This window comes from Oncorhynchus mykiss, chromosome 13 (assembly GCF_057628025.1).
Source record: "Oncorhynchus mykiss isolate SJ-2025 chromosome 13, ASM5762802v1, whole genome shotgun sequence".
Classification (NCBI taxonomy): Eukaryota; Metazoa; Chordata; class Actinopteri; order Salmoniformes; family Salmonidae; genus Oncorhynchus; species Oncorhynchus mykiss.
In genome coordinates, this window is record NC_143034.1 from 53987775 (window position 1) to 54001656 (window position 13882).

General features: G+C 43.9%; 1 protein-coding gene across 1 annotated transcript in view; it reads left to right on the forward strand.

Moving 5' to 3' along the window:
* Positions 1 to 13882, forward strand: part of LOC110485188 (microtubule-associated serine/threonine-protein kinase 1) — a 70913-nt gene that overhangs the window by 45156 nt on the left and 11875 nt on the right. The window contains exons 3-11 of the mRNA XM_036941242.2: positions 5617 to 5714; positions 5833 to 5908; positions 6431 to 6503; positions 10001 to 10237; positions 10598 to 10807; positions 11398 to 11499; positions 12964 to 13096; positions 13226 to 13293; positions 13709 to 13785. Coding sequence (XP_036797137.1) covers positions 5617 to 5714; positions 5833 to 5908; positions 6431 to 6503; positions 10001 to 10237; positions 10598 to 10807; positions 11398 to 11499; positions 12964 to 13096; positions 13226 to 13293; positions 13709 to 13785 — 1074 coding nt within the window. The remainder of the gene's footprint in view (positions 1 to 5616; positions 5715 to 5832; positions 5909 to 6430; positions 6504 to 10000; positions 10238 to 10597; positions 10808 to 11397; positions 11500 to 12963; positions 13097 to 13225; positions 13294 to 13708; positions 13786 to 13882) is intronic.

Sequence of the window (13882 nt, forward strand, 5' to 3'; positions counted from 1 at the left end):
AGGAATTCCTTCCACCTCACAGAACTTGAGGTACGAACAAATTTCATGTTCTGGAGAAAGTATAAAAGATCGGTGAAGAATCCCGCTACGAACTGGTCTGTTTGTTACAACTTGGGGAAGCTCATGGGAGATGGTGTGGCCACATTGCCATAACGCTGTTTATATAATAGCCTCAGATATGGGGTTTACATCTAATTGTTGTATAGGATGAATGAGTGAGTATGATACTGGGTTCGTGCAGATAACCAACAATTTACGACATTTGGAATGAGACTAATGTGAGGTAAAGTAAATAATTCATGAATTCCAAGACTAATTGATCAGATAAAATATCTGAAAAGTTATTTTAGGAAATTATAACTTTGTAATCTGAATATTTTTCCTTGGTGCCCCGACTTCCTAGTTAATTACATTTACATGATTAATAAGTTGATCGCGTAATACTAATTACAGAGAATCTTTGATAAAAACCATAAGTCTTCAATTTAATGATAGTAAAGACACGACAGTATCATGTAGGCTAACATAACGTTAAATCAATGATCCTCCACACAGTCAGTCAGTGCGGGAATGTGATCATTGCACCCAAGATTGAGCTACAACTGGCTAGGCAGTTGGTAGCCTAAATCCTGCCTGATGTCACTGCTGTTCCTAAAACCATTGATATACGTTAGCCTACTATAACTACACACAGTGTGTGTGTGTGTGTGTTAAGGTTGGGCGATTGTGTACAAGCCTACATCGCCCGATTACGATCCTGATAGTTGATCGCTATGGGGGGGGGGGGGGGGGGGGGTCTTTCTCATGGCTACCCATGTATTTCAAATCAAATCAAATCAAATTGTATTTGTCACATACACATGGTTAGTAGATGTTAATGCGAGTGTAGCAAAATGCTTGTGCTTCTAGTTCCGACAATGCAATAATAACCAACGAGTAATCTAATCTAACAATTCCACAACTACTACCTTATACACACAAGTGTAAAGGGATAAAGAATATGTACATAAAGATATATGAATGAGTGATGGTACAGAACGGCATAGGCAAGATGCAGGAGATGGTATATACATATGAGATGAGTAATGTAGGGTATGTAAACATAAAAGTGGCATAGTTTAAAGTGGCTAGTGATACATTTTTTACATCAATTTCCATTATTGAAGTGGCTGGAGTTGAGTCAGTATGTTGGCAGCAGCCACTCAATGTTAGTGGTGGATGTTTAACAGTCTGATGGCCTTGAGATAGAAGCTGTTTTTCAGTCTCTCGGTCCCTGTACTGACCTCGCCTTCTGGATGATAGCGGATGATAGCGGGGTGAACTGGATGATAGCGGAGTGAACAGGCAGTGGCTCGGGTGGTTGTTGTCCTTGATAATCTTTTTGGCCTTCCTGTGACATCGGGTGGTGTAGGTGTCCTGGAGGGCAGGTAGTTTGCCCCCGGTGATGCGTTGTGCAGACCTCACTACCCTCTGGAGAGCCTTACGGTTGTGGGTGGCGCAGTTGCCGTACCAGGCGGTGATATAGCCCGACAGGATGCTCTCAATTGTGCATCTGTAAAAGTTTGTGAGTGCTTTTGGAGACAAGACACATTTTTTCAGCCTCCTGAGGTTGAAGAGGCGTTTCTGCGCCTTCTTCACAACGCTGTCTGTGTGGGTGGACCAATTCAGTTTGTCCGTGATGTGTACGCATAGGAACTTAAAACTTACTATCCTCTCCACTACTGTCCCGTCAATGTGGATAGGGGGGTGCTCCCTCTGCTGTTTCCTGAAGTCCAAGATCATCTCCTTTGTTTTGTTGACGTTGAGTGTGAGGTTATTTTTCTGACACCACACTCCGAGGGCCCTCACCTCCACCCTGTAGGCCGTCTCGTCGTTGTTGGTAATCAAGCCTACCACTGTAGTGTCTTCCGCAAACTTGATGATTGAGTTGGAGGCGTGCATGGCCACGCAGTCGTTGGCGAACAGGGAGTACAGGAGAGGGCTCAGAACGCACCCTTGTGGGGCCCCCGTGTTGTGGATCAGCGGGGTGGAGATGTTGTTACCTACCCTCACCACCTGGGGGCTGCCCATCAGGAAGTCCAGTACCTAGTTGCACAGGGCTGGGTCGAGACCCAGGGTCTCGAGCTTGATGACGAGTTTGGAGGGTACTATGGTGTTAAATGCTGAGCTATAGTCGATGAACAGCATTCTCACAAAGGTATTCCTCTTGTCCATGGGTTAGGGCAGTGTGCAGTGTGGTTGCGATTGCCCAGCTACAATGAATGCAGCCTAAGGATATGTGGTTTCCAGTTTACATAGAGTCAAATAAAGTTTGTTCAGGGCCGTCGATGTGTCTGCTTGGGGGTGAATATATACGGCTGTGATTATAATCGAAGAGAATTCTCTTGGTAGATAATGCGGTCGACATTTGATTGTGAGGAATTCTAAGTCAGGTGAACAGAAGGACTTGAGTTCCTGTATGTTGTTATGATCACACAAAGTCTCGTTAATCATAAGGCATACCCACCCGCCCCTCTTTTTACCAGAAAGATGCTTGTTTCTGTCGGCGCGATGTGTGAAGAAACCAGCTGGCTGCATCGACTCCGATAGCATGTCTCGTGTGAGCCATGTTTCCGTGAAGCAAGGAACATTACAGTCTCTGATGTCTCTCTGGAAGGCTACCCTTGCTCGGATTTCATCAACCTTGTTGTCAAGAGACTGGACATTGGCGAGTAGTATGCTAGGGAGTGGTGCGCGATGTCTGACCAGAGTCTGACCAGAAGACCACTTCGTTTGCCCCTTTTACGGCGACGTTGTTTAGGTTCGCCGGCTGGGATCCGATCCATTGTCCTGGGTGGTGGGCAAAACACAGGATCCACTTCGGGAAAGTCGTATTCCAGGTCGTAATGATGGTGAGTTGACATTGCTCTTATATTCAGAAGTTCCTCCCGACTGTATGTAATGAAACCTAAGATTACATGGGGTACCAATGTAAGACATAACACATAAAAAAAACAAAATACTGCATAGTTTCCTAGGAACGCGAAGCGAGGCGGCCATCTCTGTCGGCGCCAGAAGTCTCCATGGAAATATAACGTTTATTTTGAAAGTAATAAATATATATATTTTAAAAGCATTCATGATTTAGGTAAATGTAATATACTAACTATTACTCTTGTTAAAAATATGAAATGGTATTACATTTGGTGAAGAGCACATTATGACTTGTTTAGGACTTGAAACTCAAAGTTTAGGACTTGAGACTTGACTTGAGACTTGTCGGTCTTGACTTGAGACTTGACTCGGACTTGCTTGTCTTGACTTGGGACTTGACTTGGGACTTGAGTGCTAAGACTTGAGACTTACTTGTGACTTGTAAAACAATGACTTGGTCCCACCTCTGCTATTCGGTCATCCTTTCTTCATGTTAACATTTCACAACACTATACATGGTGTTAACATTTCACAACACTATACATGGTGTTAACATTTCACAACACTATACATGGTGTTAACATTTCACAACACTATACATGGTGTTAACATTTCACAACACTATACATGGTGTTAACATTTCACAACACTATACATGGTGTTAACATTTCACAACACTATACATGGTGTTAACATTTCACAACACTATACATGGTGTTAACATTTCACAACACTATACATGGTGTTAACATTTCACAACACTATACATGGTGTTAACATTTCACAACACTATACATGGTGTTAACATTTCACAACACTATACATGGTGTTAACATTTCACAACACTATACATGGTGTTAACATTTCACAACACTATACATGGTGTTAACATTTCACAACACTATACATGGTGTTAACATTTCACAACACTTTACATGGTGTTAACATTTCACAACACTATACATGGTGTTAACATTTCACAACACTATACATGGTGTTAACATTTCACAACACTATACATGGTGTTAACATTTCACAACACTATACATGGTGTTAACATTTCACAACACTATACATGGTGTTAACATTTCACAACACTATACATGGTGTTAACATTTCACAACACTATACATGGTGTTAACATTTCACAACACTATACATGGTGTCGCAATGCTGCCATCTTTAGACTGCTTGCTGGCGGCAATAATGTCATTTCTTGTTCAGTAATTGAAGTTGGAAATTCAAACATTGTAGATTGTTAAATAACTTTTCGATGCAATTAATCTCTTTCAATAACGTGTTGAAGGAGAATGAGAGGCTCAATTAAAGATGTTCAATTGCTGTATTTGAAGTACTATTCCCTTCTGCCCAGTTTCTCGGACGTTGCTAGAGCAATCAAGCTGTTTTAACCAACCCTGTAACTGTCGCTTCTGCGGAGAGAGTTTTCTAAACTTAAACACATGAAGAGCTAGGCCTGCCTAAGAACCATTAGGCTCCCGGTCTGATATGCGCTTTTGAACACCTGAGTAAGCTTCATTCATTGCTCTGGCGCCGGCGTAGCCTTGACCATGGAATTTGTTCACTGATTTCCTCTTACTTTCAATCAGTTAAATGTTGTATTGTTCAAGGCTTGAGACACTTTTTGGGGAAAAAATGTTTCCGGGCTACGGAGGGCTAATAAAGTACTAGTAAAGGCCCAGTGCGCCACTTTTGTGGAGAAAAAACAATGTATATTTTTTTTATTGTTATTTATATATTTTTAAAATTCATATTTCTTAGGGGGTGCTTCAGCACCCTCAACACCCCTACTTCCTGCGGCTATGGCAACAAGCATGTCTGTATAACCTCTCCCCTGTGTGACAGAGGTAGGATGTGGAAAAACAGCAGGACTCTTCCCGCATTAACATGCTATATGGAACTAGGAATATCTTGCTAACTGGTTGTAGTTATACACTTGCCGCATTCCACAAATCAGCAAGTCGGACATTTTCGAGTTTCCTATTTCCGACCAGCATATGAACGCAGCATCTCTCCTCCTTTCCTTGACGGTAAAGCCAAGCCACACTGACTGACTAGTAGTGCATACAGTATTAAAGAGGAGTGGATGGGGCAATATGTCATAGTGCTGGTGATGGAGCTATCTGAGTGTGTTTTAAATGGATCTGAGCTGTGGGCTATTAGTGTCATTAAAGAGACCTCGTGCCATTACTGAGAACGCCTGTGTGTGACTCAGAGTCATCATGTGTAGTACGACATGGATGAGAGTGTGTGGAGTGGAGGTTCCAATTAGGATTGAGATTCTCCCATGGATTTGAGAGGATCCTGTTGTCTTCCCATTTTCTCTCTCTCTCTCTCTCTCTCTCTCTCTCTCTCTCTCTCTCTCTCTCTCTCTCTCTCTCTGTATATCTGTATCTCTCCCTCCTTCCTACTCTTCACCCTTATCTTGCATGAGAGGAGACGGCTGGGGATTGATGGCAAATATAATTTTCTTTATCGCCTTGGTCCTCCTGCAGTGAGTCCTGCATACGCACATGTCCACACAAACACATACACACACACACACATTTGAAAGCACACACACACACACACTTGCAGTAACACACTCTCTCTTTTATGTACCACACTAAACCTTCACAGAAGGTCTCCTGCTAATACATCATTGTTCATAAAACTCCCTCTATTTCTCTTTCTCTGTGTTTCCAGTTGTCGTACCAGTAACAGGAAGAGTCTGATCCTGTCCACCACCTCTCCCACTCTGCCCCACCGCCCACACTCTCCTCTGCCCCTCCCTGGACACCTCGGTACGTACTACAGCCATCTTGGACTGCAAACATCCTACTGTAAACACGTCATTATACAGTACCTCCTCCTCTTTCATGCTCTGTCTGTTTCTCTATTCCCATTCCTTTATGTTTCCAGGAAGTAGCCCTCTGGACAGCCCACGCAACTTCTCTTCCAGCACCCCGGCACACTTCTCATTCGCCTCCTCCAGAAGGTAACAGCTCCCTGACACTGTGTGTATGCATGTGCGTGTATGTGTGTGTGAGAGAGGGAGGGAGAGGTGAATACCTGTTAGATGCAGGTCTAGCACCTCCCAGTGAGAATGATCACACCTCTCAGAATCAGTGGTGAGAGGAAGCCAAAGAGCCTAGCCAGGAGGTCATCCCATCTCTTCCCAGTCAGTCAGTCAGTCAGAGTTAGAGGACCAGAGGCAGGAGCAGTAATAGCTTCCTGTACTCACGGCTCTCATTTATCAAATCATTCTGCCAGTCTGTCACTGCAGCATGCTGCAGCCCCATAGAAACTCAATGGCCAGGCCACTCCACTCTATTCCCTCTCCCTTCGGATGGCTCGTATGACTAACACAACACGGTGGATCAGTTGTGTTATACAGGATGTGGGCGTCGCCTCCTTCGCATATTTCCATATTAGTTCCATTGGTGGATGCATTGAGGATGTTGGGCAGAAGTCTGATGCTCTCAGGTTTAATATTGTACATTGTTTTTCTCCTCTGAAGGGCGGATGGTCGACGATGGTCCCTGGCATCTCTGCCCTCCTCTGGATATGGGACCAACACGCCCAGCTCCACGGTAGCACAGATTTACCCTGCTTTGTCTCATCTCATGCATCAAAGGCCTTTTCCTAAAAAACTCTTAGTCTTTTCTTTAAAACTCGCTTTATTCCACTTTCTCTTTTTCCTTTGTCTGACTTACTTCGCTGTCTCTGTCTCCTTTTTCTTTCTAACACTATGGTACACTCTTACTGTCTCTGTCTCCTTTCTCTTTCTAACACCATGGCACACTCTTACTGTCTCTGTCTCCTTTCTCTTTCTAACACTATGGTACACTCTTACTGTCTCTGTCTCCTTTCTCTTTCTAACACTATGGCACACTCTTACTGTCTCTGTCTCCTTTCTCTTTCTAACACCATGGCACACTCTTACTGTCTCTGTCTCCTTTCTCTTTCTAACACTATGGTACACTCTTACTGTCTCTGTCTCCTTTCTCTTTCTAACACTATGGTACACTCACTGTCTCTGTCTCCTTTCTCTTTCTAACAATATGGTACACTCTTACTGTCTCTGTCTCCTTTCTCTTTCTAAAACTATAGTACACTCACTGTCTCTGTCTCCTTTCTCTTTCTAACAATATGGTACACTCTTACTGTCTCTGTCTCCTTTCTCTTTCTAACACTATGGTACACTCTTACTGTCTTTGTCATTGCCTCGGGGACTTCTTCAGTTTCTCTCTCTCATTCACACACTCATAGACACACACAAATACCGGCACACACATCATCTCGACCCACATTTTCTCTGTCTTTGATTCTCCTCCCTCAGGATTCTTTCTCTCTCTCTCTCTCTCTCTCTCTCTCTCTCTCTCTCTCTCTTTCTCTCTCTCTCTCTGTTTTTCTCACTTATGTAACACAACATCAGAGGCCTGGGGACTGCTCTCGTCTGGCCAGTGAGAGAGGGAGGAACAGAGGGTAGCTAGATAAGAACCAGACCGGTGGGATGAGAGAGGAGAGTAGAAAAGAGGAGAAAATAGATAGTACACGCTGTTCGGTGCCCAATTCACCACAGGCTCTATTTAGCTAAATACCCCCACTGGAAATAATGCGTCAACAAACAACACATATATATCTGAATGAGCCCAGACATGGAACTTAGTATGGAGCTGGCAGGGTGGCTTCAAATCAAATCAAATTGTATTTGTCACATGCGCCGAATACAACCTTACCGGGAAATGCTCACTTCCAAGCCCTTAACCAACAGTGCAGTTTAAGAAAGAGTTAAGAAAATATTTACCAAATAAACTAAGTGTAAAAAGTTACACAATAAAATAACAATAACCAAGCTACAGTGCCTTGCGAAAGTATTCGGCCCCCTTGAACTTTGCGACCTTTTGCCACATTTCAGGCTTCAAACATAAAGATATAAAACTGTATTTTTTTGTGATGAATCAACAACAAGTGGGACACAATCATGAAGTGGAATGACATTTATTGGATATTTCAAACTTTTTTAACAAATCAAAAACTGAAAAATTGGGCGTGCAAAATGATTCAGCCCCCTTAAGTTAATACTTTGTAGCGCCACCTTTTGCTGCGATTACAGCTGTAAGTCGCTTGGGGTATGTCTCTATCAGTTTTGCACATCGAGAGACTGACATTTTTTCCCATTCCTCCTTGCAAAACAGCTCGAGCTCAGTGAGGTTGGATGGAGAGCATTTGTGAACAGCAGTTTTCAGTTCTTTCCACAGATTCTCGATTGGATTCAGGTCTGGACTTTGACTTGGCCATTCTAACACCTGGATATGTTTATTTTTGAACCATTCCATTGTAGATTTTGCTTTATGTTTTGGATCATTGTCTTGTTGGAAGACAAATCTCCGTCCCAGTCTCAGGTCTTTTGCAGACTCCATCAGGTTTTCTTCCAGAATGGTCCTGTATTTGGCTCCATCCATCTTCCCATCAATTTTAACCATCTTCCCTGTCCCTGCTGAAGAAAAGCAGGCCCAAACCATGATGCTGCCACCACCATGTTTGACAGTGGGGATGGTGTGTTCAGCTGTGTTGCTTTTACGCCAAACATAACGTTTTGCATTGTTGCCAAAAAGTTCAATTTTGGTTTCATCTGACCAGAGCACCTTCTTCCACATGTTTGGTGTGTCTCCCAGGTGGCTTGTGGCAAACTTTAAACAACACTTTTTATGGATATCTTTAAGAAATGGCTTTCTTCTTGCCACTCTTCCATAAAGGCCCGATTTGTGCAATATACGACTGATTTTTGTCCTATGGACAGAGTCTCCCACCTCAGCTGTAGATCTCTGCAGTTCATCCAGAGTGATCATGGGCCTCTTGGCTGCATCTCTGATCAGTCTTCTCCTTGTATGAGCTGAAAGTTTAGAGGGACGGCCAGGTCTTGGTAGATTTGCAGTGGTCTGATACTCCTTCCATTTCAATATTATCGCTTGCACAGTGCTCCTTGGGATGTTTAAAGCTTGGGAAATCTTTTTGTATCCAAATCCGGCTTTAAACTTCTTCACAACAGTATCTCAGACCTGCCTGGTGTGTTCCTTGTTCTTCATGATGCTCTCTGCGCTTTTAACGGACCTCTGAGACTATCACAGTGCAGGTGCATTTATACGGAGACTTGATTACACACAGGTGGATTGTATTTATCATCATTAGTCATTTAGGTCAACATTGGATCATTCAGAGATCCTCACTGAACTTCTGGAGAGAGTTTGCTGCACTGAAAGTAAAGGGGCTGAATAATTTTGTTTAGTTTTTTTTTTTAATAGTTTTTTATTTGTTAAAAAAGTTTGAAATATCCAATAAATGTCGTTCCACTTCATGATTGTGTCCCACTTGTTGTTGATTCTTCACAAAAAAATACAGTTTTATATCTTTATGTTTGAAGCCTGAAATGTGGCAAAAGGTCGCAAAGTTCAAGAGGGCCGAATACTTTCGCAAGGCACTGTATATACTCCTCTCCCCTGGAATGAGTCTGATCATGGCTATGGTGGAGACAGATCCATTTGGGAGTGAAAACTGTGCTTTTTCAATACCCTGGCAGACATATTGAGAAAGCAGCATCGATGAATAACAGAACATTTATAACCATGAAATGCAGTGACAGAGATAATCTTCCCGTCCTTCCATCCAACCTTGTCCTGATTGTTTTAAGCAGGGATGCCAATTGGGATTGATTTGGGATTGATCCTGTGGTGAATGTCAAGTCCCATTGCTTTGACTCAGCAGGTAAATGAGTCTGTGTCTGAAAGGGACAGATTAATGTAGCAGAACCTGGTGCTGTGCTCACTTCATTAGTGTCTCTCTCTGTCTCTCAGAGGTGAGACAGATGGATGAGGTTAACTGTCCCCACTTCCCAGTATAGCCACTACCAGAGCCACCAGAGTACATGATTAGCTATGGTTCTGGCCAATACAAAAACTGGTATTTTACTTCAATACTTCATGTATGAGAGAACATCAATTTTCATCCTTTTTTGTCTCCTGTCCAACACCTCCACTCTTCCTCCCTTCTCTTTCTCCTCCTTCTCCCTCTCTTCCTCCCCCTCCAGTCCTCCAGCTCGTCTCAGGAGCGGCTGCACCAGCTGCCCTTCCAGCCCACCATGGACGAGTTGCACTTCCTGTCCAAGCACTTTGGCAGCACGGAGAGCATCACCGACGATGATGGGGGCCGCTGCTCACCACAAATGCGACCGCGCTCCCGCAGCCTCAGTCCTGGACGCTCCCCCTCCTGCTATGACAATGAGATCGTCATGATGAACCATGTGTACAAGGAGCGCTTCCCCAAAGTAAGACATGACACACACACACACACACACACACACAAAACATAATTTTCTCTCACACTTTCAAGTGCAAGTAAGGATTGATTAGAGCAGACTGGTATCAAAAGGAAGCAGGTTATGGTGTTTGCTCAGTGTGGTACTGTATGTCAGAGAAACTCTCTTCTATGGAAGTTGAGGGGAAACGAGGCTGTCTCCTCTCTGATTTGTATGTCAGGAGTTATGTCTACTTTTAAACAGGTGGAAGTGAGAATGATGAAAATACCACGGGTCAATGGAGCGAAACTGAACTATTTCAGCTTTGAATGTAAAATATGAAATAGATAAAACTCTCCTAACACTGTTTCCTGTATCTCCCTTTCCCAGGCCACTGCTCAGATGGAGGAGCATCTAGCAGAGTTCATCAATGCCTTCTCCCCTGAGAGCGTGCTGCCGCTGGCCGACGGGGTCATCAGCTTCATCCACCATCAGATAGCAGAGCTGTCCAGGGACTGCCTGTCCAAAGCTCGCAAGGGCCTCATCACTACTGTCTACTTCTTTGAGCTGCAGGAGAACCTGGAGAAGCTGCTCAATGACGTGAGTCACAGAAACTCTGCAACTATAGGCTAAGATGTCATGATAGGTGCCAGGACAGGTCAGTTCTGCGGTTATAGAGCTGCCCATAAGCCACTCTTATGTTGCAGTGTATAACATCAGCATAGCCCTGAGTGGAATTGTTGAATGGGAGCCACATTGTCTCAATATCAGGCTCTTCTCGGGTCTGGGTGGCCTAGCTGCAGGCTGCTGAGAGGCACAGTTAGTTCCTATCATCTCATTTCAAATGACAGCACTACGCCTTTCAGAAGGATAAGAACGAGTAAAGGAGTCAAATAAGGCTAATTGTGTGTGTGATTTGTCTGAGTGGATAGAAGCTATCAAGGAACTTAATCTGCACCCTTTGTTTGACGGGTTGATTAAATCGTTCTGATTATTCTGGGTTGCCAGTATTCTGTTTGATTGGATTAGTTTTGCCTGGAATATAACTGTTCTCACATCCCACGTTGCTGCAAAGCTTTGATTTATTTTGTCTTGTTCTGTCTGTCGCTGTCTGTCTCTCCCTCTCTCTACTTCTCTCTCTCCCTCAACGTTTCTCTCTCTCTTCCTCCATCTATTTCTCTCTCTCTCAGGCGTATGAGCGATCAGAGAGCTCAGAGGTGGCCTTCGTCACAGAGCTGGTGAAGAAACTCCTCATCATCATCTCTCGCCCAGCAAGGCTGCTGGAGTGCTTGGTGAGAACAGAACACAGAACTCTCAACACAATCACAGTCATGGTAATGGTCATGGGAGTGTTCACAGTCACATTCACGGTCCATGGCCCCACTAATTATTTAACAGACCATATCCCTGGCCTGGACCAAAGACAAATTCATTTCCTTAAATAAATATGAGCACAAACAGTCATCATGAACATTTAAACAGGGGGTTTATTACACATTAGGGCAAAAATACTGAGCTCCAACTAAGCACCTTGATAAAAGGCCCAATCTGACTGGCTAGCCATTCCATTTGCATTTAGATTAAAATTTAATTTGCCTCACTACAGAATTACAAATAGCAGCTGCCCCCTGAAGTGCTGTCTGAGTCTCACAGACCGTGACTGTGTCATTTAAAGTTTGAGCCTGTGTGTGTAGCCCAGACTGACTCAGGGTCTCTGGCAGAGCAGTAGTCCTGTCCTCTGGGTGACCGCAGCCAGCAGGCCTCATGAACTTGGCTTCCATCCAACCTTTTTATGTGCGTAAAGGACATGTTGGATAAAAAAATGTCATGACAGGCCTGATGGAAACTGGACGCAGTATTTGCAGCATACTGTAGTTATACTGCACTCTGACTCTTTTATGCTCAAATATTGAAATAACAACCCATCAAATGGAAGTTAACTTAGTGTCTTGCAATGACATGTTGTATGGTCCTCCCACTACAACTCGTTAGGGAAGCATGCAGTTTATTAGGCTACAGATGAAATCATTTATGATGAACTTCACAGGGTGGTGAAAGTGCACGGTGATGAGCTTGATGCTCCTTTCCAATAAATATCCAGGGTCTTATTCTGGTGACGTCATCATCGATGATTGGGTGGTGTTTGACGAATAAAAATGATGTCGCTCTTTTGTCCACAATAATCTCATCAACTCAATTCTGGACCTCGAAGCCAGTTCTACTGCATTATTTTCATTGTTCCCCTCTAATCAGAGACTGATTTAGACCTGGGACACCAGGTGAGTGCAATTAATTATCAGGTAAAACAGAAAACCAGCAGGTTCCGACCTCGTAGGTTAAGAGTGTAATACCCATGATGTAGGCTGTGCTCTAGCCAACAGCGCGCAGGGCGCAGATACAGTACTGTGCCAATACCAGAGTGGGCACACTCGCTATATATAAAAACATATGTGACAAAATCCTCAGTAGATTTGAAAATGTGATGGAAACCCATTTAACTTTTTCTTTTTTATTTGGTACATGCATAGACACGGGAAATAAGGGTGCTGAGGGTGCTGAGGGCCCCCTTGAAAAATCTGAATAATTATTTGAAAAAAAATGGCTTCATAAAACTAGTGTACTAGGCCTTTACTAGTCCTGTATTAGCGAACCGATATAGCGTCTGTAGTGCGTGCAATAAAATTAGTTATATCTTGATTCAAGCAGTGTTATACCTGTGTCACACTGAATGTGGTCACCCTGTTCCTGTCCCTCAGGAGTTTAATCCAGAGGAGTTCTACCATCTGCTGGAGGCAGCAGAGGACCACGCCAAGGAGGGACACCTGATGAAGACGGACATCCCTCGCTACATTATCAGCCAGCTGGGACTGACACGAGACCCTATAGAGGGTGAGCGAGAGAATGAGTCCGAGAGAGAGAGAGAAAGAGGAAACCTTGACTTGTGTTGACTACTGTTGCTCTCTCACTCTATGTATTGCTGAAATGCAGCTCATAGGTACTCCCTCTGTATGTCCCCAGAAATGGTGAACCTGGACAGCTACGACAGTGAGGGACCTCTCACCCCAGAAACAGACGACTCAACAGAGGTGAGAACCTTGTCCCTACTCCACCTCTTCCCAGCCCACCCACCATCAACCCCCCTCTCCCTCTGTCCCTTTGAGTTAAGTCAAACTGTAGTCCAAGGCCCTGCTGACTAATGAATATGACCGCTTCCTCTACTAATTACTTGGCACAGTGGACAATACTCTACGTAATTGAGTCCATTTGCTTTGATTAGATTCTGAAGTCAAAGCAGGATATCCTCTAGTGCCTTGTAGGCCTGCAATCAGTCCTCCTTCAACCATCAGGACAGGTACCAAAATTCAGCTAACTGGACAAGAAGTCAGGAAGACAAGGGTAGCACTGGGGGAAAAAGAGACAACGTCACTCCTGTGGGCCTGGTGTTGGATGTCTGGCCAGATCCAGTCTCGTCTTACCCTGCTGTTATGCTCTCTCCCTCAGGGCAAGATGAGAGCTATGAAGACGCCCGAAGAGGCTGACTTCCAGACCATAAAGCTGATCAGCAATGGAGCCTATGGGTGGGTGTGAGTGTGAGTGTTGGTGTGGGTGTGTTCACGCATATGAATGTTACATTAGTACATGTCTCTGAGCCATCTTGTTGATGTCCATTAAATG